This window comes from Plecotus auritus (genome assembly GCF_963455305.1).
Source record: "Plecotus auritus genome assembly, chromosome: 8".
NCBI lineage: Eukaryota > Metazoa > Chordata > Mammalia > Chiroptera > Vespertilionidae > Plecotus > Plecotus auritus.
In genome coordinates, this window is record NC_137782.1 from 38,479,216 (window position 1) to 38,505,291 (window position 26,076).

General features: G+C 45.4%; 1 protein-coding gene across 4 annotated transcripts in view; it reads left to right on the forward strand.

The window, feature by feature from the left end:
• LPIN2 (lipin 2) overlaps positions 1-26,076 on the forward strand; it is a 110,520-nt gene that overhangs the window by 42,738 nt on the left and 41,706 nt on the right. For all 4 annotated transcript variants that reach the window (XM_080685531.1, XM_080685532.1, XM_080685530.1 and 1 more), the window contains exon 2: positions 19,835-20,035. In XM_080685531.1, coding sequence (XP_080541657.1) covers positions 19,844-20,035 — 192 coding nt within the window. In that variant the 5' untranslated portion in view covers positions 19,835-19,843. The remainder of the gene's footprint in view (positions 1-19,834; positions 20,036-26,076) is intronic.

The window sequence follows — 26,076 nt, forward strand, 5'->3', positions numbered from 1 at the left end:
TCCTGCACGCTCCTTACTGGGGATGGAGCCCACAATCCGGGCATATGCCCTGACCGGAAATCGAACCATGACCTCCTGGTTCCTAGGTCAACAACACTCAATCACTGAGCCACGCTGGCTAGCTGGGGCAGTGCATTTTAGATATGCAACTATCAGCATTTCCTCAAGGATTTTGACTTCAAGGAGATCCAAATGGGGCTTAATCAACCATCTACTTTGTGAAGCTCCTGGGGTTGGGAACTATCTCTCTGATTGAGGACAGGGGCTGTATCTTGCGCTACTATTTCCTGTTTCTTATTTTATAAAGCAAATATTAAAAGGCAACTAGGTTCTGGCCAGGTAGCTCAGTTGGTTAGAGCAGTTGTCGGCAAACTCATTAGTCAACAGAGCCAAATATCAACAGTACAACAATTGAAATTTCTTTTGAGAACCAAATTTTTTAAACTTAAGCTTCTTCTAATGCCACTTCTTCAAAATAGACTTGCCCAGGCAGTGGTATTTTGTGGAAGAGCCACACTCAAGGGGCCAAAGAGCCGCATGTTGCTCGCAAGCCGCAGTTTGCCGAACACGGGGTTAGAGCATTGTCCCCATACACCAGTGGTTGGCAAACTCATTAGTCAACGGAGCGGCAAACCATGGCTCGAGAGCCGCATGTGGCTCGAGAGCCGCGGTTTGCCGACCACTGCCATACACTAACGCAGATTATATCCCTAGTCAGGGTACATAAAAGAATCATTCAATTAATGCATATCAAATCAATTTTTTTAAAAGGCTAGCTGATAGAAAATAAAAATAAACAAGTTAGCATTCTGCTGTGATGGGACAAAAGAAAAACTGAGAGGTACAGAGCAAGTCACTTAATTGAATTTAAGTGGCCAAGAGCAGCTTCTTTAGGAAGGCTGGGTTCTTTGTCAGTTTTAGCATCAGTTGTCTGTGGCACTGCTTGCTGCTCACTCAAAGACTGCACCTGTTTTGCTTTATTTTGTTTTGTTTTTATTGATTTCAGAGAGGATGAGAGAGGGATAGAAACACGAATGATTAGAGAGAATCATTGATTAGCTGCCTCATGCACACGCCCTTCCACCCACATGCCCCCTCCCCCCGCCCCCTACCCGGGATTGACCCTGTAACCCTGGCATGTGCCCTGCCCAGGAATTGAACTGTGGCCTCCTGGTTCATAGGTCAACACTCAACCACTGAGCCATAACAGCCAAGCAAGACTGCACCTGTTTTGAATAGTTCTTTGTTCTATGTGTTTAGCTAAGTTGTAACCTCCTGTAGTTCATGGTGCTTTCCATGTGTCTGCTGGGCACAAGATACAAGTTTTAGAAAATGTCTTGCCTGAGTTCAGTCCCCACAGGATGTGGGCAGGTCCACTGGGGGATTTTCACCCTAAACCAGGGAGAATCTTGCTGCAGGTGCTGCTGTGTGTGCCATTGTTACCTTTCATCACCCACTTTAAGTGGTACCCTCCTTTTAGGGACTTTGGGACCCTTGGAGAACTTAAATAAACTTGAGTTCAGCCTTCACATCTCTTGTCTTCAGGAATTGCAGTCTGAAAATTTAAACCACAGATAGGAAGTAGCAGGGAGGTTGGAACCCTGAGTCACAGTGGCACTGCGTTCTAGTGAATAGTAGTAAACACCTTGTCTCGGTCTAAATGCAAAATGAAATGAATAATGTCTGCCTTGCGTGACGTAAATTCTTCTTTTGAAGATCAAATGAGGTATGTTTGAGAAAGTTCTTAAAAAATAAGTGCCACTCAAATGCAAAGTGTAAGCTTGGGTGCCTGGAGGAGTTTGGTCCCAGAGCATAGGTATACACTGGAATGTGTATGAGGTAACAGTGTTCTGGTGTTTGTTTTCCTGAAGCATCTAGAAGTTTCAGTTCCCTTATAGCACATTCCCTCATATTTGTAAGCAGAAGGTGAGATGGAATGTTGAGGGCAAGTTATTCAATAAAAGCTGTCCTCAAATCCTCATCACATGGAATCTCCCAGGAAGTTCACACCCTAATAATGAACCTTGGGTCTCAATGCTAACTCATAGTGATGTGTGGAGGAGACTTGGAGGATGGATATGGTTCTTTGGACTCTCTAATCATAATGTTTATGTGTCCAGGTAGCATTAAGTAAAAAATATTCCAGTTCCTAAAAAAATCTGGTAGGTTTTTGTGTGTGTGTGTGTGTGTGTGTGTGTGTGTTTGATTGGTGTTTGTGAGCTTGAAGATAGGGAGGGATGCTATTCTAGGAACATCTGCAGTTCCACAGTACTCTTTCTGTGTGGGCATCTTTGTCAGTCTGATTGTCTGATGATGTATTGTCTTTGCTTTTTCTCTGAGATTTCACTTACAGCGGGGAATCTAGGGGTTTCATCATTGCTTAGAGCATTTCTGTCACTTAGCAATTCAGAGAAGGACATAGGCTCTAGAACAGGGGTGGGTAATGTCTGGCCCAACCACCTGCAGCCCCTCCTCCTGGCCAGCCCCACCCCTGATCGACCCCACCCCACCTCCATCAGGATCAGGGGCGGGGCCTGCCGGCCACAGCCTCTCCCCTGGCCAGCCCAGCCCAATCGCCCGGATCGATCGGGGCGGCAGGTCAGACCCCATCCGTGCACGAATTTGTGCACCGGGCCTCTAATACTAGTATAAAATGGATATATGAAGGTAAACTTAAAACTTAGGAAACAAATTTTGATTATATGTATAAAAGCAGTTTAGAATATATCTATTTTGTATTGATAACAATTTTTAAATTGTAATATTTTAATAGCTACCTATATCTTGGTAGTTACTCTTTTCCCTAACAAACATTTTATTTTTGATTGAACATATTACCTTTAAGTAATTTTGGGCAGTTTTTGGAGAAGGGGGGAGGTCTGTATTTGAACCTCTTTACTGATGCTTTCCATTTATAAATCTCTACTACATATCATGATGATTTGCTTTAGTGTCTCTGATGCTCAGGTAAAGTTGCTAAGCAAATCTTTAAACTTTTGGTAAATAATTGAATCTTGAAAGCTACCCATTTATTCCAGGCACTAGTGTATGTTTAAATTATTTGATAAGAAATATCTGACAGTGGGCACCATTGAATTGCATATATGAAGGTCTGTTTGATCTATTGAATTTTATGTATGAAGGGCCATTTGACCTCTAATAATTTTTTAGTTGATTACCCCCTACTGATTTTTTTTTTTCATTTTTAGTATAGTGATCAATAAGTGCCTGCCAGGCCTGTCTGTGCCATTTTGTCTACCTTTGGATCTCCCATTTAAAGAAACACAGACAATTCTGTGTTTAAAGTGAAAGTAAACATAGTAATTTCAGATACTTTAAGGAATAAGAATGCTTAGCTCAGAATAAGTGAGAACATGTTGTGGTTGAACGGTAAACTTTGATATGTAGTAGTGTCCTTTAGAAGAGGGTGGTACATAATTCATTGTGATTTCCAGTGGACATAATAACCAGGGCTGTCTGATACTGTTGTGAATTTCTTGGTGAAAGGATTGTCTCTCTGTCGACTGGAAGCATCCCTAAATTGAAAAGCAGTGTAGCATAGGATGTTAAAGAAGATACTTGTCTTAGCCAGCCCTCATCCTAAATGTAGACAACTACTTCTCACTGTGTCCTCACATGGTGGGAGGAGAAGAGAGCATGCTCTGTCTTCTTCTTGTAAAGACATTGATCCCATCATGGGGGATCAATGTCCTCATGACCTCATATAAACCTAATGACTTCCCAAAGACCACATCTCCTGGTTAGAGCTTCAACCTATGAATTTGGGGGTTGGGTGCAAACATTCAGTCCATAATAATACTTAAAAACTTTCTAAGCCTCAATTTTATTATCTTTAAAAATAGAAATTATACTTACCTACAAGGTGGTTCTGAGATAATGCTTAATAAGCTTAAGAATAGTAAGCTCTCAAAAACAGTAGTAGCTGCTACTGTGATGATTGTTAACTTTATCATATTTCAGAATAAAATGCTAGAAGCATTTTTGGTATTTGTTGCAAGACTGAGTTGGATTAATTCTTCCAGTTTTAAGAATCAGTAAATGCATTTTAATGTTTTTCTTCATGCTTGTGAGCTGGAAGATAGGGATGCTCTTCTATAAACATTCTTCAGTTCCATAGTCTTTATGTCGGTCTGCTTTCTAATTATGGAATGTCTTTGCTTTATCTCTGAACTTTTATCTATCTCTTTCTGCATTCTTCTCCCTTGGTCTCTGTCACTCTCTGTTCTTGAGTTAATGTTCTCTTCCACTTGTTTTTCTCATCATTCACTATAATATATGATAGTTTACTTTGTTATATTTTTTAATCTTAGTTTTATTTCAAAAGCTTATTTTACTGGCTTACCTAACCTATCTTTTCTGCCCCCACACAGAGTCCTGCTTTCCCAGACTATGATCAGGACAGACTGGTGGTGTCAAAGACCTGACTTTGCCCTCACTGGGTTTTATTATTGCTAGTGCTGAGTTGGGCATGTAGGAATAAAGTTTATGGTGCTAGATTCTGCTTAAAAGAGGAAGCTGTTTAAGGTATCATATATTAGGTATACAATGACTAACTGCTTTTCCCCCAGACATAACCATGAGGAAGCCCTCCTCCCTCCCCCAGCCTTTTTGGATTCTCCTCCTAGCACTGTTTTGCTCCTCATTCCCATGGTATAGTGACTGTTAAGGCATCAGGCCTCCCTTTACTTTTGTTTTCTCAGCCTTTGTAACATAAACGGAATTGTTTTATATCTGCTAAGAGAAAATTAGTCATTCAGCAGACTGTATTTTTCTACATTTAGCAACTGGCATTTACACAATAGACTTTCTTTTATAACAAACAGCATATCCTTCAACCATGGTAATTAAAATCATATTGAATAGATGTAGCTACACGTAATTATGGATTCCATGCTCTAGTTGATGTAAGCTTATTATAGACTTACTTTGTAAGACTTGTTTATGGCTGAATGAATTTGCATAAAAGTTATTTTCAGATTCTTTTAAGAAAAGGCTTACTTAATTAGCTATGAATTTTTTAAAAAATTATAACAAAACTCATTTTAAAATTGTTACTATCAGCCTGGCTAGTGTGGCTCAGCTGTTGAGGGTTGACCCAGGAACCAAGAGGTCACTGGTTCGATTCCTGATCAGGGCACATGCCTGGGTTTCGGGCTCAATCCCCAGTAGGGGGGCATGTAGGAGGCAGCCGAGTGATGATTTCTCTCTCATTGGTGTTTCTATCTCTCTATCCCTCTTCCTTCCTCTCTCTCTAAAAATCAGCAAAAACATTTTTAATAATTGCCACGATCAGTCAAGCAATAATACAAAGATTGACTACTTGGGTGCTGTTTGTTTGACTAATGTATGTGCCAGGAAAGGCAAAAAGCATGATGTGAATATATATTACTTACAGAATTGAAAATTCTTTCATATATAACGGATTTTATTCTTTTTTAAAAAATCTTTATTGTTGAAAGTATTATATATGTCCCCTCTTTTCCCCATTGACCTCTTCTAGCCAACCCCAACCCTTACCCTAGGCCTTCACCACACTATTGTCTGTGTCTATGGGTTATGCATATATGCATACCAGTTCTTTGGTTGATCTCTTCCCACCGACCTTCCCTCTGAGATTCAACAGTGTGTTCTATGCTTCTATGTCTCTGGATTTATTTTGTTCATTAGATTCCACCTGTGAGTGAGATCATGTGATACTTAACTGGCTTATTTTGCTTAGCATAATATTTTCCAGGTCTCTCCATGTTGTCTTAAAGGGTAAGAGATCCTTCTTTTTTACTGCTGCATAGTATTCCATTGTGTAGATGTACCACAGCTTTTTTACCCACTCATCTGCTGTTGGGCACTTGGGCTGTTTCCAGATCTTAGCTATTGTAAATTGTGCTGCAATGAACATAGGAGTACATAGATCCTTTCTAAGGTGTTTTGGGTTTCTTATGATATATTCCTAGAAGTGGGATCACTGGGTCAAATGGGAGTTCCATTTTTAGTTTTTTGAGGAAACCCCATACTGTTTTCCACAGTGGCTGCACCAGTCTGCATTCCCACCAGCAGTGCAGGAGGGTTCCTTTTTCTCCGCATCCTCACCAGCACTTGTCGTTTGTTGATTTGTTGATGATAGCCATTCTGACAGGTGTGAGATGGTATCTCATTGTTGTTTTGATTTGCATCTCTCTGATGATTAGTGACTTTGAGCATTTTTTCTTCCGCTTTCACCACTCTTACTCAACATAGTTCTGGAAGTCCTAGCCAGAGCAATCAGACAAGAAGAAAAAACAGAAAGCATCCAAATTGGAAAGGAGGAAGTAAAACTGTTATCATTTGCAGATGACATGATATTGTACATAGAAAACCCCGAAAACTACTAGATTCCATAAATGAATTCGGCAATGTAGCGGGATACAAAACCAACACCCAGAAATCGATCGCATTTTTATACACCAATAATGAATTCTCAGAAAGAGAAAGTAAAAAAATATCCCATTTACCAATGCAACGAAAAAATCAAGACACGTAGGAACAAACTTAATAAAGGAGGTAAAAGACCTGTACTTGGAAAACTACAGGATTTTGAAAAAAGAGAGAGAGGAAGATACAAAAAAGTGGAAAAATATACAGTGTTCATGGATTGGTAGAATCAACATCATTAAAATGTCCATACTACCCAAAGCAATCTACAGATTCAAAGCAATCCCTATTAAATGGCATATTTCACAGATCTAGAACAAATACTCTAAAAATCCATATGGAATAAAAAAAGACCCGGAATAGCTACAGCAATCCCAAGAAAGAACAAAGTTGGAGGGATCACAGTACCGGCCATCAAGCTATACAACAAGGCCACTGTAATCAAAACAGCCTGGTACTGACACAAGAACAGGCACCATAGATCAATGTAACAGAAAGAGAACCCAGAAATCGACCCAAGCCATTACACTCAATTAGTATTTGACAAAGGAGGTAAGAGCATACAATGGAGTCAAGATATGGTGTTGGGAAAATTGGACAGATACATACAAAACAATAAAACAACCACCAACTTACACCATACACAAGAATAAACCCAAAATGGTTAAAATACTCAAGTGTAAGTTGTGAAACCACAAAAATCCCAGAAGAAACCATAAGCAGCAAAATCTTAGACATCTCTAGTAGCAATATGTTTGCCAATACATCTCCTAGGGCAAGGGAAACAATGGAAAAATCCAGAATATGAAAATTCTGATAGATTATTTTAGGTTGCTGAAAAATACTTATGGTAAGTGAAAATTTTATCTCATTTCCATTTTTTGGAGACATTCTTAACATATAAAAATTGTATCCTGTGACCTCCCCCCCCCAAATAAGGCACAAACAAGGTGTTTATTTCCTTTAAATTAGTTGTGCTCTTTCATGAAACAAAATTTAATGATATATTTATATGGCAAATCACCTGAAAAGATGTTCAACATCATTAGCCATTAGAGTAATGCAAACTAAAACAAATATCATTACACACCTGTCATCATGGCTAAATTAAAAAATAGTAACAATGCCGATTCCTGGCCAAGGGTGTGGAGAAGCTGCATCTCTCAGACATTGCTGGTGGGAATATAAAGTGGTACAGCAACTCCGATAGCAGAGTCTTTAAAAATTAAGCATGCAATTCCCATTCAACTCAGCCACCATATTCCGTGGGTATTTACCCCGGTCAATTGAAAATTTATTTTCATGTGAAAACCTATACAGGAATGCTTCTAGCAGTTTTCTTTGTTAGCTTAGCTGGTCCTCGACAGGTGAATGGTTGAACAAAATATGGTACATTCATACCATGAATGTACTATCATACTATGAATATACTACTTCACAATAAAAAGGCACTAACTGTTCACACATTCAGCAACCTGGATGAATCTCCATAGAAATGTGAGTGGAGCATGGAACTGAGTGCAGAATCTTGGATGGAAGGTGGGTGGGTGGGAGGTAATCAACCAAAGAACTTGTATGCATATATGCATAACCCATGGACACAGACAATAGGGTGGTGGTGAAGGCCTGGTGCTGGAGGGGGGAAGCAGGAGTGGGCTGGAGGAAGGCAATCGGGGAAAATAGGGACATATGTAATACTTTCAACAATAAAGATTAAAAATAAAATAATTAAAAAAAAAGAAATGAGTGGAAAAAGGTAATCTCAAAAGGTTACATACTGTATGATTCCATTTATATAACTTTCTTAAAAATGACAAAAATCACAGAAATGAACAGATTAGTGGTTGGCAGAGATTAGGGAGGGAAGTGGGGGGTGTGGCTATGAAAGGCCAATAGGATGTTTCTTTGTAATGATGGAAATGTTCTGAATTTTAACTGATATCAATGTTGATATCCCAATTGTCAGACTGCACTAGAATTTTGCAAGATGTTACCACTGGTGGAAACTAGTAAAGGGTACATGGGATTGCTTTGTGTTATTTCTTAAAACTACATGCATGTGAATCTATAATCTCAAAATTAAAAGATTATTTTAAAAATATATAATGAGTTATAATATGAATATTCTGATGAAACAGTATTTCCTCCCCACACATACGTCTTAATTATTTTAGTCTCATTTATTGATGGTTCATTTGATCATTCTTTTTATTCATTTCAGAAATAATTATTCTAAAGCCAGTGTCATCACCAACTTGTCACTGTTTTAGAATTTAGCACATAGAGGACACTACTTTATTTGGTTACTTAGTAGTAAGTTCTACAGATAGTTTTTATCACCTACATGCACTTTCTATAGGTGTACTTGGGGGCCTTGGTAACATTAGCTATAAAATATTCAAAAAATTGTCCAGGGTAAAAATACTGTGGCTGTGCTTCATGGTGTAAAACTCATGGGCCTTGATTACACATTCATCTGTGTACAAGAGCGGAAAAAAATAATCAGCTACTGCCGGCGGGCACTTGCTCACCTTTAAAGAGTATGTGAGTTTCTCTACCGGCAGATGTCCTGGCAGGCCCCTATGTTTTCCTAAGAGACAGCATTCTTTCTCTGGTTCAACTTTGGACTTACCTGACATCATTGAATGTGTTCTGGGAACTTTCCTGAACATGTACCTTTGAGCTCTAGGCACCTCAAAAGCTGGGTTTAGAGAGACAACTGTGCTTATGGTGTTATGCCCAGATTTCGTGATCCCCAAAGACCACCAGGGAGCCGAGTCCGATGCAAAAGCAAAGAGCCTTTATTTGAGCTAGCTCGAGCTCCCTGTCTACCACACTCGCCGACGCAGCAGCAGGAGGCAGAGAGAGAGCCCCAGGCCCCAAACACGCTGATTTATAGGGGGCCTGGGAGAGGTAGGAGGGGTGAGGTAGTGTGGCCTCCGCTGATTGGTCGGGGTCAGGTTGCACATGGGGCAGGGTGCGGCTTACTTTCCTCTTGCATTTCTATTGGCTAATTCAAAAGTGTGGGTTGGGCTCTTGGAGAAGTTCTAGGGCGGGAATCTGACTCCATGAGGTGGAGGACATGGAACAAAGGGAACATGGAGTCGGTCTCTCCCCGCCCTTTCATTCCCCCCTTGTCTTGAAACTTACAGGCCCAATCATGGGTCGGTTTGTATTTCTACTGAACAACATTCCTGGGTCACGAGGGTACACCATCCCAAATTCCCTGCACTGATAAAATCTGAGTCCCCAAGTCTTCCTGGTGTCCCATCAGGTAGCCTTCCTTCCCTCTCCCGTGAAGGAAATGCTCACGGGGTTACAGTGGCTACTGCCTCTCGGGGGACAAGGTGGGGCAGGCGCCGTCCAACGGTGATCAGGTCACCCTTCCTCGGGGCCTCCCACCAAATGTGTCCAGTTGAGACGCATGACCAGGAAGCACAGAAATAGTCTCCAGTGCCTCCACAAGGGTTCTTTTCCCAGGGCTGAGTTCGCGAGTGCTCGGGGCAGACGTAGAAATAGGCGGTCCTTAATGGTTTTGAGTCCTTAATCCCTGCGCCTATCGCAGCAGATGTACAGTACGGTGGGAGGTAGATTCTGGGAAAGAGAGTCTGGAGGTCCACCTGCAGCTCAGGGAGCCAAGTGCCTTTGGGATGGGCTTGAGAAGTCTGATTGAGAATCACCCCTGAGTTGGTGTCTATAATTTGCCAGGTAACATTATAGGGAGTGTGGGGGCTCCCGGTAGCAGGAGTGATCGTGAGTAAGGTTACCAGAATCAGGCAGGTCGAGCACGCCGTAGCTTGAGCTTGAGCGGGTTGCATTGATCTCAATCGACGCTCCATTTGGTGACGAAGTCTTCCCGGATCACAGATGGGTCTGCTGACTGGATGTGAGTGTGATGGACCCAGGTCGTGACGCCGTCTACCTTGAGAGCAGTGGGGGTCATCAGCACCACGATGTAGGGACCCTTCCAACGTGGCTCAAGGGTCTCCCGGTGGTGTCTCTTGACGTAGACCCAGTCCCCGGGCTTACGCTGATGAGGAGTCGGGGCTGGGCCAGTCTCGTAGATAGCGCGGAGGCACAGCCAAATGTCCTCGGGCGCCCTTTGGAGCCCTCTCAAGGAAAGAAACAGTTCTTGACTTTCAAATTCTGTAAGAAATTCTGCTTTAAAGTTAGGGATAATGGGTGGCCGGCCGAACATGATCTCATAAGGAGTAAAACCCAGGGTGTAGGGGGAGTTCCTAACCCGGTAAAGGGCATATGGAAGGAGAGCCACCCAGTTCCCGCCAGTCTCCATGGTCAATTTGGTAAGGGTCTCTTTTAGAGTTCTGTTCATCCTCTCTACTTGCCCTGAGCTTTGGGGCCTATAAGCGCAATGCAATTTCCAATTTGCCCCAATGGCCTTGGCCACTGCCTGCGTTACCTGCGAGACAAAAGCTGGTCCATTGTCTGACCCTATCTCAGCGGGAAAACCGTACCTGGGCAAGATGTCTTCCAGCAGCTTCTTAGCTACCGCCTGAGCTGTTTCATGCTTAGTTGGGTATGCTTCTACCCATCCGGAGAAGGTATCTACAAATACTAAAAGATATTTATAGCCATACTTTCCTGATTTAACCTCAGTGAAGTCGACCTCCCATTGTGCCCCAGGCTTGGTTCCTCAAAGCCTGGTTCCTTTTTCACTCGGCCCGATTCTCGCATTTGTGAGTTGACAGTTCTTGCAGGTAGATACAACCTGCTCTATTTTAATGTCCTGCTGGTGGATCTTAATTCTGGCGTGTCAGATTAAGTCCTTTAATTTACATGCCCTCAGGTGAGTGGACTGGTGCATGTGTTTTATCATGGAGACTCCAAGCTGGTCCGGCAGTATGAGCTCCTCGTGTGGTGTATACCACCACCCCTTCTCCTCCTTTGCTTGGGGAAGCTTCCTAATGCTCTGTAACTCCTCCAGGGAATATCCTGGATGAACTGGCAGAACTGGGTCTCCTGGGTCTGGGAGCTGTAGGGCCATGGTGGGGATCGGAGAAAGGGCTACTGCCTTGGCCGCCTGGTCAGTCCTGCTGTTTCCTCTTGCCACTGGGTCGTCAGCCTTCTGGTGTCCTTGGCAGTGTATGATGGCCAATTTGGCAGGGAGCCATAAGGCTGAGAGTAAGTCGAGTATCTCCTGTTTATTCTTTATAGTCCGCCCCTCTGCTGTTAGTAACCCTCTCTCTTGGTAGATTGCCCCATGAACATGAGTGGTGGCGAACGCATACCGGCTGTCTGTGTAGATGTTGAGCCGCTTTCCAGTTCCCAGTGTCAGGGCCTTGGTGAGGGCCACAAGCTCTGCTCTCTGGGCTGACGTCCCGGAGGGCAGAGCCTCTGCCCATACAGTGTCCGTTTCAGTGACTACAGCTGCACCCGCATACCTGCTCCCGTCCCGTACGAAGCTGCTTCCATCCGTGAACCAGGTGACGTCTGCATCTGGAAGGGGCTGGTCGGTCAGGTCCTTCCGGAGCCCATGCACTTGCTCTAGGATTCCTGCACAATCATGTAGGGGAGCATCTAGGTTGGGGTCGGGCAGCAAGGTGGCAGGTTTGAGGGCCGCACTGGGATGAAACCGTACTCTGGGAGGGTTGAGAAGGAGACTCTGATAGTGGGTTATACGTGCGTTGCTCATCCATCTATCAGGAGGCTGCTTCAGGACTCCCTCAATGGCATGTGGGGTGGTGATCCAGACTTCCTGCCCCAGGGTCAGTTTGTCAGCGTCTTTGACTAAAAGCGCCGTTGCCGCAATAATCCTTAGGCACGGTGGCCAGCCGGCAGCTACAGGGTCTAACTTCTTGGACAAATAAGCCACCGGGCGGCTCCAGGGGCCTAGGGTCTGAGTTAGGACCCCTTTCGCTATTCCTTTGTGTTCATCTACAAAGAGATGGAAGGGCTTCGTGATGTCTGGCAGGCCCAGGGCCAGAGCACTTAGGAGGGCTTTCTTTAACTGCTTAAAGGCTGCCTTCTCTCTCTCAGTCCATTCAAAGGCCTTTCCCTCCTTGGTTGCCTCGTATAGGGGCCTGGCAATCTCTGCGAAACCCAGTATCCAGAGGCGGCAGTAGCCAGCCGATCCTAGGAATTCCCTTACTTCCCTTTGGGAGGTGGGGGATGGGATTTTCAAAACAGTCTCTTTTTTGGCATCTGACAGCTGCTGCTGTCCACCCTCCAGGATGTATCCCAGGTAACTCACCCTTTCTTTGCATATCTGGGCCTTCTCCGCAGAAGCCCGGTACCCAAGGGCCCCCAAGGAGGCCAGCAGGTCCCTTGTCCCCTCCTTGCAGTCCTCAGCCATGTCTGCTGCAATCAGGATATCGTCCACATACTGAAGGAGAGTGAGGTTGGGGTGTGTTCTCCGGTACTCACCCAGGTCCTCGTGCAGGGCCTCGTCGAAAATGGTGGGCGAGTTCTTTGAACCCCTGAGGCAACCAAGTCCATGTCAGTTGTCCGCTGTAGCCCTCTTCCGGGTCATGCCACTCGAAGGCCAACAGGGGTTGACTGCCGGGTGCCAGCGGGAAACTGAAAAAGGCATCCTTCAAATCTAACACAGTATACCAGACACGGGAGGGTGCCAGAGAGCTTAAGAGAGTGTATGGGTTGGGGACCGTTGGATGTATGTCCATAACTCTTTCATTTACTTCCCGGAGGTCCTGTACCAGCCGGTAGTCATTCGTGTGGGGCTTCTTGACTGGCAGGAGGAGGGTGTTCCAGGCAGACTGGCAGGGGACCAGCACCCCTAGGCCCCTCAGTCTCCGAATGTGTGGCTGAATTCCCTTCTGGGCTTCCTGAGGCATGGGGTACTGTTTGATTCTCACCGGGCCTTCCCCTGGTTTTAACTCTACCAGGACTGGGGCCCTGTGGGCGGCGAGCCCCACTCCCCCTGTCTCTGCCCAAGCCGTGGGGAACTCCTGCAGCCATTTGTCCGTGCTTCCCTCTATTGGAGACGCTTTTTGGTGAAGCCGGTACTCATCCTCCAGCCTTATGGTCAGGACCTGAATGGGGTGGCCCTTGCCATCAGTAACCTGAGGCCCCCCTTGTCTGAAAGTTATCTGAGCTCCGATCTTAGTGAGCAAGTCTCATCCTAACAGTGGGTAGGGGCATTCCAGAATTACCATAAAAGAGTGGGATACCCGGCCCGGCCCTAAATCCACCGTTCTTCGCGTAGTCCATGAATACTGGCTCATACCAGTTGCCCCTTGTACCCAAGACTTCTTATTTGTTAATTTTTCTTGAGGCGTACGGAGGACCGAGTGTTGCGCTCCCGTGTCGACAAGGAAGTCAATGGGGGTCCCCTCCACTCTAAGAGTTACCCTGGGCTCGGGGAGGGGGTCCGAACCCGACTCCCCTAATCACTCAGTTCATCTAGCTCCAGGACCTTCACTCGATCCGTTTCGCCTCCCTTTTTGCTGGCCCTTTTTGGACACTCTTGTTTCCAGTGCCCTTTCTCCCTACAGTAAGCACACTGATATTTCTGCAGCTTCTGCCTCCCGCCCCGGGCGGTCCCCTTACCGTCCTCCTGGTTGCCGGCGAGTCGGCGGAGACGGCAGTTCCGTTCCTCGGAAGAGTCCGCGGTGGTGGCGAGCAGAATCTTAGCTAGGTCTCGGGTTTGTTTGCTGCTAGCAGCTGCCGCAGCATGAGCCTGCCTTTCTTCCGGGGGCTCTCTGTTATTATACACCTTCTTGGCTACCTCCAGTAGGTCCTTTAAACTCTTCTCCCCCAACCTATCTACTTTTTGCAGTTTCTTTTTAATATCCCCAGCCGATTGGTTTACAAAGCTTATGATCACAGCTGCCTTGTTTTCAGGAGCTTCTGGATTCATGGGGGTGTAGGTGCGGTATGCCTCCATGATCCATTCTAAAAAGACAGCTGGAGACTCATCCCTTTCCTGCTGAACATTCCCTACCTTGGCCAAATGAGTTGGCTTTCTAGCAGCCATTCGGAGACCCCCCATTAGAGTCTGGTGGTAGACCCGGAGCCTCTCCTTACCTTCTGCCTTGTTGAAATCCCATTCAGGCCTAGTTAAGGGAAAAGAGACATCTATCTGGACCGGGTTGGTGGTTGGGTTCCCGTCCACGCCTGGAACCACTTTCCGGGCCTCATTGAGGATTCTTTCCCTCTCCTCAGTTGTGAACAGGACCTGTAAAAGCTGTTGGCAGTCGTCCCACGTGGGCTGGTGGGTGAAAAGGACAGAATCTAACAGATCAATAAGCCCTGCTGGCTTCTCAGAGAACTTAGGATTCTGAGCCTTCCAGTTGTAAAGGTCACTAGTGGCGAAAGGCCAATAGTGATGGGGTTGATCGCCATCCGCATCTGGGGGCCCCACAGCTCGTAAAGGTAGGGTTTTAATAGTGGAGTCGGGGGCTGTGACAGACAGTTCCCTCTGAGCTCTTTGTCTAGTAAGAGGTGGGCTTCCCACCGGAACCGCAGCCACTCCCGGAACTCCGCCCCCAGCTGCTCCCGGAACTCTGCCTTCCGTGGCCTCCGCTTCCCCTTGTGTGGGAGGATCGCCCCCCTGTGGACTCCTAGGGGGCTGATATGAGGGAGGAAAGATTAGTTCCTCTTCAGTTCCCCCCTGAAAGACAGGGTAGAGGGGAGCTGATGGCGGGGTGAGGTCCTTCTTCTCCTTCACCTTCTCCGTTTCCTGCAAAGCAAGTATGGGTTTTGGCTCCGGGGGGCGCGGGGACAGAAAGGGCTTAAGCCAGGAGGGTGGATCTTCCACGAGGTCCTGCCAAGTAATAATGTAAGGGAGTTGATCAGGATGTCCCTTCTTGGGCTGAGAGACGATATCCCTCACCCGGTGGATGGTGGGGAGGTCGAAGGTCCCCCCCGGCAGCCACCCGACACTAAAAGTCGGCCACCCCCTAGAACAAAAAGTTTGCCACCGGCCCTTCTGGACCTCTACACTGAGGTTGCTAGCTCTTCCCTTAACCTCTTTGAAATGATCAACCATAATGCTTAAAGGAGTGGTTTGAGTCTGTCCCATGATGTCTGTCAAGAGAGTCCACAAAAACAGAAAAACACAGACACAGACAAACAAAGGGCCCTTGAGACAAGCTTTCCAACGCGAGTCCGTTGGAACAAAACTGACAAAACCGAAAGTGCGGACGACGGCCTCACACTGATCGGTGGGAGCGACCCACCTCGTCCCAGAAGTTCGAGGGGAATACACATCCCTCGTGAGGGGAATACGCGTCCCTCATGAAGGAGGATCGGGATGTCTCCGGATTCCTCCTGCCTGTGGTCCTCCAGTGCGTCCACCTAGACCGCTTTGGGCACTTCCAGAGAACCAGAAATGAGCTCACACAAAAGAGACAAGGAACAGACAGACACCTACCGTGGCCAGTCAGACTCTCCGGATCGGGGGTCCCTTGAGGGTCTTGGGGATCCTGGACGAGCCCCCAAATGTTATGCCCAGATTTCGTGATCTCCAAAGACCACCAGGGAGCCAAGTCTGATGCAAAAGCAAAGAGCCTTTATTCGAGCTAGCTCGAGCTCCCTGTCCACCACACTCACCGACACAGCGGCAGGAGGCAGAGAGAAATCCCCAGGCCCCAAACATGCTGATTTATAGGGGGCCTGGGAGAGGTAGGAGGGGTGAGGTAGTGTGGCCTCCGCTGATTGGTCGAGGTCAGGTTGCACATGGGGGCAGGGAGCGGCTTACTTTCCTCTTGCATTTCTTTTTTTTTTTTTAATCTTTATTCAGATTATTACAATTGTTTCTCCTTTTTCCCCCCATAGCTCCCCTCCACCCAGTTCCCACCCCACCTTCTGCCCTTACCTCCCCCACACTGTCCTCATCCATAGGTGTATGATTTTTGTCCAGTCTCTTCATGAACCCCCCATACCCCTTTCCCCCTGAGAATTATCAGTCCACTCCCTTTCTATGCCCCTGATTCTATTATATTCACCAGATTATTCTGTTCCTCAGGTTTTTAATTCACTTGATTTTTAGGTTCACTTGTTGATAGATATGTATTTGTTGTTCATAATTTTTCTCTTTACTTTTTTCTTCTTCCTCTTCTTTAAGAATACCTTTCAGCATTTCATATAATACTGGTTTGGTGGTGATGAACTCCTTTAGCTTTTCTTATCTGTGAAGCTCTTTATCTGCCCTTCAATTCTGAATGATGGCTTTGCTGGGTAGAGTAATCTTGGTTGTAGGTTCTTGCTATTCATCACATTGAAAATTTCTTGCCACTCCCGTCTGGCCTGCATAGTTTCTGTTGAGAAATCAGCTGACAGTCGTATGGGTGCTCCCTTGTAGGTAACTAACTGTTTTTCTCTTGCTGCTTTTAATATTCTCTGTTTGTCTTTTGCTCTTGGCATTTTAATTATGATGTGTCTTGGTGTGGTCCTCTTTGGATTCCTTTTGTTTGGGGTTCTGTGTGCTTCCTGGACTTGTAAGTCTATTTCTTTCACCAGGTGGGGGAAGTTTTCGGTCATTATTTCTTCAAATAGGTTTTCAGTATCTTTCTCTCTTCTTCTGGCACCCCCATAATTCTGATGTTGGTACGCTTAAAGTTGTCCCAGAGTCTTCTTACACTATCTTCAACTTTTTGGATTTTTTTTTTTTTTTGCTTTTTGCTTTTTTGGTTGAGTGTTTTTTGCTTCTTTGTATTTCAATTCTTTGACTTGATTCTTGTGTTCCTCTAGTCTGTTGTTGGGTCTCTGTATAATATTTCTTATTTCAGTCAGTGTATGTTTAATTTCTAGTTGGTCCTTTTTCATATCTTCGAGGGTCTCGTTATATTTATTGGCCTTTTCTAGGATATTCTTGAAAAGCCTTATAACCGTGGTTTTGAATTCTATATCCAGTCGTTTGTTTTCCTCCATTTCTTTCATTTGTGATCTGTTTCTTTGACGCCGCATTTTCACTGCTTCCCTGAGTTGGTAGGGTAAATTTTTGTGCTAGGTTTCCTATATGGCCCAGTGGGTCGGCCTCCCCAGTTAACCTGAGGTGGGCACTCTTGGTGCACCCCTTTGTGGACTGTGTGTACAGCCTTGTTGTAGTTAAGTCTTGATTGTTGTTGGTATCACTGGGAGGAATTGACCTCCAGGCCAGTTGGCTGTAAGGATCAGCTGCATCTATGCTGGGAGAAGTTCAGTGCTGGAGACAGCCTTATAGGATTAGACTTGCCAAATTGCAATAGCCTCTGTGCTTGGCTTGGATGGGGTGGAGTCTCAGGGCGGAGCAGACAGTCTTGGCTTCCAGTCAGCCTTGCCCTTGCGCGCACGTGCAGACCTCTGCCTTCCCCGGCTCCCGAGTCTCCGCCCGAGAGTCCAGACTCCCCCCACAAGAGCGTGGGTCCCCAGGGGCTCGCCTGGAACTGAGGTCCAGTGCAGTCAGAACTGGGGCTCAGTGCGGTCAGGAGCCTCCGACTCCCTTCCACTAGGGAAAGCCTATGGCAACCTCCGCAGCCTTTGTGCGCACTGGCATGCCGCGCCTTCAGACTTCTGCCTTCCCGGCTCCCGAGTCTCCGCCCGAGAGTCCAGACTCCCCCCGTAAGAACATGGGTCCCCAGGGGCTCGCCCGGAACTGGGGTTCAGTGCAGTCAGAACTGGGGTTCAGTGCGGTCGGGGGCTTCCTTCCCCCTTCCGCCAGAGAAAGTCAGCCAGGCTCTCAGCTGCCCTTCCTCTCCGCGCACAAAGACCCTTTGCTGTACCTCCAATTCTCTGTGAGCTTTTGTCTTTCCTTCTAGTTGTAGAATTTTCACTCAGCCAGCTTTCCTGTGGTTCTGGATGGTGTCCGTTCTGTCTTTTAGTTGTAGTTTTGAAATTGTTGTGCAAGGCAGCAGTTTAGGTGTTTACCTATGCCGCCATCTTGGTTTCTTCTCCTCTTGCATTTCTATTGGCTAATTCAAAAGTGGGGGTTGGGCTCTCGGAGAGGTTCTAGGGCGGGAACCTGACTCCACGAGGTGGAGGACATGGAACAAAGGGAACATGGAGTCGGTCTCTCCCCGCCCTTTCAATGGATCACCTGGAGAATCATTTCTTAGTTTTCTGATTTGGTGTAAGTCAGCCTCTGGATTAGCCAGAGCTATGGAAGGCTCTCTTGTTGGTCTGCAGCCCTCCTATCCCCAAGAGAATGCTTTTTTGCTGTGAATTGTGCTTTGACGTAGTACCAGGGGTGCCAGTGTCTAATGAATGAAATGGGATATTTGGTGACTGGAAATGAAATTTGATAATCTTAAGACTAGAAAGGACGATTTTTTCCTAATTAGTGGAAGAGTTGAGGGGGGTGCCAGGAGACTTCCTCACTTGCCCTCACAGCATATCATATCGTGGGTGCCCATTTTGTGGTCAGATAAAGCCAGCCCTAACCGCAGCCATAGCAGGTGTGGGTCACAGAGACAGAAAGCATTTCCTGTCGGCCTTGTAGACTTGTCAGGTGCCCTCACCTCCTTTTTTGACCCTTTCTAGAGGATTCCTACAGCCTTGTGATCCTGATTTGAACAGTGAATTTCGGCCAAAGAACAAGATTAAACCCAATTTTTGGCTTTGAACTTTGTGGAACATGAATGTATGTTCCAGTGAGTTGTGCTGTAGCATGAACGGATTTTCCCTAGAAGTAATGTTGTAAATTAGATTAGACCCAGTCTAGCTCACTAGAGTTTATTTAATCTAGCATCTGTCTGAACCTTAATATTCCATTAGTAATATCCCATAGAAAACGCAGCTCTCATTTATCTTTCATCAGGTTTCTCCTGGGGATGATCTTTGGTCATTTTTTTCCTGTTTGTCTGCTATGGCAAGAGAGGATGCAATAGCCAGAAGTACCCAAGAGTCTTGGGCAGATGGGCAGTGATGGTGGTCTGGGTTCTTTGGTGGCTCTGTGCGGTTCTTTACTTGGCAGAAAAATATCTAATGTCATCTAGCACCATCTTTGATGATGGAAAGGAAAAGGAACTTGTGCATACCTCAGATACAAAGGAGGACAGTGTAGAATTGTCCAAGTGTGGAAATGTATAGAAACAGTGGTAGCATGAGACTAATGGATTGAAAATCTAGGTTACTAATGGGCCCTCGCTGGTTTGGCTCAGTGGATAGAGCATCGGCTATGGACTGAAGGATCCCAGGTTCGATTCCGGCCAAGGGCACATGCCTGGGTTGCGGGCTCCATCCCCAGTAGGGGGCCTACAGGAAGCAGCTGATCAGTGATTCTCTCTCATCATTGATATTTCTATCTCTCTCTCCCTTTCCCTTCCTCTCTGAAATCAATAAAGAAATATATATTTTTTAAAAAAAGGTTACTAATGGTACATAGTCTGGTGTACAAATGAGCAATGTCATTTTAGTCACTTTAGTTTTTTTCTTTGTCACTGTCATTAAATCCACAAATTTAGTGTTAACATTGCATCTAATTTTTTTTTTTTCTTGTCTTTTGTAGTCTCAAACCATGAATTATGTGGGACAGCTGGCCGGGCAGGTGATTGTCACTGTGAAGGAGCTCTACAAGGGTATTAACCAAGCCACCTTGTCTGGGTGCATCGATGTCATTGTGGTGCGGCAGCAGGATGGCACCTATCAGTGTTCACCTTTTCATGTTCGGTTTGGGAAGCTGGGAGTCCTGAGGTCCAAAGAGAAAGTGGTGAGTGCAGGGCACAGTCTGTTCTCCAGGAGGGTGAAAAGTTAGGTGACAGCAATGAGTAAATCATTACTATGAGCTCTCTGGGTCTTTTGTTTTAAATTTGTATGATGTTAAAGGCAGTGGTATGAGAAGTCAACCTTAATTGCATTTTGAAGTTGCTTCTAAATTCAAAAAGCCCTACTGTAGGAAGTCTCTCCAAAGGAAATCTCCCTGTATTATTTAGACAAAATTATTTTGATAATCCTATGTGCTGCAGCTCAGAAGAGCAAAACAGAAACTGGAGTTATAACTGGGGGTGTTGGGTGTATTTAGAAGAAGTTCCATTACCTTAGTAATGCCTTCATAACAATTCTGAGTGGAATAGACTGACATAATCTTATATGTTACATTTTCTTATATGTTACATTTGTTTAAATAGTTAATGCTAAATTTTTTTGTTTGTTTTGACAAAGCTGTAAAATCTTATTTGTCATCTAAATTTTGTTGATAATCAGGACTTGTCTCCAAATCCAACTGAAATGCAAACACACAGGCCATAGGCTGGTTAACTTCTATTTATTTTAGGGAAGATTCATTTAAAAAGACATTTGTGTTGGCTTTTCTTTCTCTTACATTCTCTTGCCTTCAGGTAATGGAGCAACTGGAAGGTAAGGTTTATTAATACATCTGATGTCAATCTAGTCAGAAAATTGAGCTAATAATAAAACTTTGCAGGTACATACTACTCTTGGCCCACAATATCTACCTAAACAGTGTGGGGAGATTTTGTCAAGATTTTAAAGCACAATAAAAGATCCACACCATTTTCTGAAATAGAACTATAGTGTATGTATTAGAGGACCACTGGCATAAGTTGAAAACATCTATTTTCAGATTTGGACTATTTCACATAGCAGATCTTACTCTTTAAAATAGAAATTTCCCTTTATGTTAATTAAATTTAGATTATTTTGAAAGTGAAAGATAAGGTTTATTGATTTCACAAAGTAGATTGAAAAAAAAAATCTCATTTTTCTAGGTATTAACAAAATCAGTATTCCACTAGAGAGCCGCATTTCAGGAGTCAGGGTTTGTATGGTCTGGCCTCTGTTTAAAATCACCCTTTGGAAACCAAAAGTAGTTGCAACTTGCTTAGTGACATTGAAACTTTCCATTGCAAAACTGTTTAGCCACAATTAACCTCTCTGGAATTTTTCTTTCTTTCTGGTACCACTAAGCTGCAGTACTTTCCCATTGCATCTGCTTTGGTAGAATCAGTAGTAAGCTGTTTATGCACTGAAACTTGCCATTAGTTGCTCAAGGATCTATTTGTAAAACGGCTTCAAAGGCATTGTTTATTTTTGCTGTGGTTTGGTTTTTGTTTTATCAGATTGAATAAGTCTCTGGTCTTTCAAAATGGAACTTATGTATATATAAGCATTTGTGCATCTCAAATGATACTTTTTTCTGCATGCTGTATGCCTCTAAGAAAGTAATACAGTTTTTGTACAAGGTTACACAAATCATTGTGTTCAATATGTTAATTTCTTCTTTTCCACTCCTGGCTTGATATCCCAGAAACTCAAAAGATATTTGGGGAGGAAATTTGGCTATTTGACCAAAACACAGCTTTCCTGTAACAATAAAACCATGTCCGCCTTGCAATTACCTGGCAATTTAGATTAACTATTAGTCTTATTTTAAGTTAGTTTGGATTAGGGAAAGCAATTTATTGATTTTAAACTAAGACTCAATTTTCAAATATGGTACCACCTATGAACTGAACTTTAGAAAAAAATATATATATTATTGATTTCAGAGAGAGGAAGGGAGAGGGAGAAAGATTGAAACATTAAAGATGAGAGAGAATCATTGATCGGCTGCCTCCTGCACACCTCCTACTGGGGATCCAGCCACAACCCCAGCATGTGTCCATGGCTGGAATCGAACCTGGGACCCCTTCAGTCCTTAGGCTGATGTTCTATCCACTGAGCCAAACTGTCTAGGGTTATGAACTGAACTTTAAGGTGAAATCATAATCACCTTAAAAACCTCTGGTTAGAGAAAATAATAATTTTCCCACTGCCATTGGTATGTTCTTGTTCGATAGAATACCAATACTCCCAGTATTTTTCATAACTCAGGAGTTTAATTTCAGAAGGTAAAACTGCACTTGATATTTTAAAATGTATTTTTGTTGATGTAACACGAAACATTATTTGATTACTTATCAAAGTTAAATAACCCAGTGTATTAGAAAAGACAGTTTTCATTGTGGATGACAAAAATCCACCTCACACTAGCTTAAGCAAAGGGAGAATTTACTGGTTTGCGTGACTAAAGTCCAGGGGCATTTGAATTAATCAGGCTTTATTTAGAGTCTCTGAAGGTATTACCAGAACTCTCTTTCCCTCCACCTTTCAGCTATACTTGCCTTTGCGTGTATTCTAATACAAGATGGCCACCAGTACCTCTAGGCTTACTTCCCATTAACTCAGCAACCCCAGTGGAAAGAGAGGTTTCCCTTCCTATACTTGAAAGTGCTCAGATGTTTATTGACGATGATTTTTCCCAGTGAGGACCATGCAGAGTTAAGTACACTTAGATTAAGGACTATTCTATTTATATTTATACTAGAGGCCAGGTGCACGAAATTTGTGCACTGGGGAGGGTGTCCCTCAGCCCAGCCTGCACCCTCTCCAATCTGGGACCCTGTGGGATAAGGGCCTAAACCTGCAGTCGGACATCCTTCTCACAATCTGGGACCGCTGGCTCCTAACCGCTTGTCTGCCTGCCTGATTGCCCCCTAACTGCTCCCTTGCCAGCTTGATTGACACCTAACTGCTCCTCTGCCGGCCTGATTGCCTCCAACTACCCTCCCCTAATGGCCTGATCACCCCCAAGGCTTTTATTAGTATAGATATGACCCTTCACAGAAAATTTTACTAACCCTGCTTTACAATAAGGGCTTGATGATTGAATCATTGGGATCAGACACCAAGATTTCCTTTCTTTGAATAGTGGAGGGAATAATTATCTTGTCTTTAAGTTGCCCTGAAATTAAAATGAGATAATGACAAGACAACTGTTTTTTTTCATGTACTGAAAAGACAATAAAGTGGTAAAATGAAAAACACTATTTTTATTCTCCCCCTTCCTTCCTTTACAGCCTTTATTTAAACTTTGAAATTTATAAAAATTTCACTCCAATTTTCACTTCTTTACATTCAATATTCTTTTGTATTGGTTTCAGGTTTTATACTAGTTACAGAATAGTGGTTAGACAATCATATACTTTACAAAGTGTTCCCCGATATTTTCAGTACCCCCTGTCATCATACCATCATTACAACACTATTGACTATATTCCCTATTTAAGTGACAAGGGTTTAAAAGGTTCCTTCCAGTCTTTCTTTTGTGTTGTTCTCCTTTCCTTTTCTTTCTCACTTCTTCCCTCATTTTCCTTATATAGTATCTCAATTGGCCATCGAAGCTCAGTGAAGGCACTGGGACACGCCAGTTTGCACTGGGAGCTTCTCTGAATCACGTCAGTCATTCGGGTACCCTGCAGTGCGGCACCCCTCCACTGAGGTGGCACCGCCCCTCAACCCCTGCCTCAGGGCTGTGGGTCCTTGCCCCTCTGCCCCCGGTGTCCTTCCATGCCCCTTGATCCCTGACCGGGCCCACCCGCATTTTGGGGCCACTGCAGAACATCTCTCTCGGCAGGCGAGGCAGATCTCTGCCCGCCGGTCCCCTGCCCCAGACCCCTCTGGTGCACCCTGCCTCGCCAGGTTTTTGCCTTTGATCTATGGCATTGGTGACAGCACACTCCTAGCAAGCCTGGTACCCGAGGGTCACAGGGTCAGTTCTTTGCCCAGAATGTTAGAGGTTGCAGTAGCATTTGCAGATGTCGCCCAGAGCCTGCTGGCGAAGGCAGTGCCTGTGTGGGGTGTCCTCATAGAGGGATGGTGAGGCGCTGCTCGGCGCCCCTTGGAACACCCGCCTCCTGGCCAGCCGCTTTGCCAAAGCTGTGGCACTCACCCTGGAGCCGCCCCTCAGGCAGCCCCGCAGTCGGGCCTCGTGCCTCTTCTTCCACATTCGGCCTTCATCCACCCCTCTCTCCTGCAGTGCTTGGGCTCCAGGCCCAAAAAAAGAACCAAGACCAAGAAGGACAAAGCCCAAAGGAAGTGAGTCTTGAACCCCCACATCCCATACTCTGGATTTCCTCCCGTACCTCCTCTCTGTGTCACATCTTGAATGGGCACCCTGTGGCCCAGCCACATGGCCACCGGGCAGCCTGTTAAGAGTCGGTCTCTGCAAAGCTATGAATCTGTGGCCAGAGGCCCTGTCTGGGTCTCAGCAACCCCATGCCTGCAATGTTTCCAGGGCCCCACGGGAGTGGCTAAGCAGGCACAGCCGCATCTCCCCTGGGCTGCAATGTTCCCGGGGCCCCACGTGAGTGGCTAAGCAGGCCCAGCCGCTCCTCCCCAGGCAGCGATGTTCCCAGGACCCCGCAGGCGTGGCTAGGCAGGCCGCTGCCCCTCCTGGGGCCTGCGATGGACCCGGACGCCATGGGTGGTGTCTGGCACTGCCCACCCGGCCTCCCAGGGCCCTGATGGACTGGTACCTTGCCAGCGGTGTCTGGGGCTGCCCTCCAGGCCTCCCCTGGCCCCGATGGACCTGGACCCCCAGGGGCGGGCCATGGCAATGCCCACTTCGCCTGCATATGCAAATTTATTCGCCATCTTTGATGGGTTAATTTGCATGCTCTGATTGGCTGGTGGGCGTGGCTTGACGTAGCGGAGTGATGGTTAATTTGCATGTTTCTCGTTTATTAGTGTAGATCATGTCTTTATCTACAGAGTCGGGCAAAAGTAGGTTTGCAGTTATGAGTAGGAGAAAACAGTTTATTCGTGTATTATTATTTATTAGTTACTAGAGGCCTGGTGCACGAAATTCGTGCATGGGGGCGGGGGTTCCCTCAGCCCAGCTTGCACCCTCTCCAATCTGGGACCTTTTGGGGGATGTCCGACTGCCGGTTTAGGCCCGATCCGGGCCTAAACCGGCAGTTGGACATCCCTCTCACAATCCTGGACCTCTGGCTCCTAATCACTCATCTGCCTGCCTGCCTGGTTGCCCCTAACTGTCCCCTCTCCCCCACCAGCCTGATTGCCCCTTACTGCCTCTGTGTGCTGGCCTGATCATCCCTAACTACCCCCCCCCCCCCTCCGCCGCCGGCCTGGTTGCCTCTTACTGCCTCCCCTGCCAGCCTGGTCGCCCCCAACTGCCCCCCTGCCAGCCTGGTTGCCCCCAACTGCCCCCCCTGCTGGCCTGATCGCCCCCAACTGCCCCCCCCCTTTCTGCCGGCCTGGTCACCCTACACAGCCTGCTGTTTAGTCATTTGGTCATCCCTCACTAACCCCCCTGCCGGCCTGGTTGCCCCATGCAGCCTACTGTGCAGTCATTTGGTTGTCCCTCACTAAACTCCTCTGCCAGCCTGGTCGCCCCACGCAGCCTGCTTGTTCAGTCGTTTGGTTGTCCCTCACTAACCCCCCTGCCGGCCTAGTTGCTCCACACAGCCTGCTTGTTCAGTCATTTGGTTGTCCCTCACTAACCCCCCTGCCGGCCTGGTTATAGGCAGCCATCTTGTGAGGGTCAATTTGCATATTACCTCTTTATTATATAGGATTGTGTTATTTTTCATATGAACAACTGTAAATATACTTTTGTCCCAGCCTATATGTTTGCCTTTATATCCCTTTAACAGTCTAAAACTAGAGTTTACATGGTTATTCATAAAAGTTTTAAAAGTTGGTATTCATTTATTATTGTACAGTTATCAGATTAAAAGAATTGATTCACAGCCTAGAGATACACAACTACATTACTTTTAAGTGATATAATAGTAGTTGATATTATTTATAAACACTCCTCACTTTGCATGGTTGTACAGGCCCATAAAAATGACTGGACAAGCTGAAACTGTGCAAAGAAATTTTTTATAATCAATGAGAAAAATTAGGATTCTTCCATAACCTTTATAAATATTTGTCATAACTTTA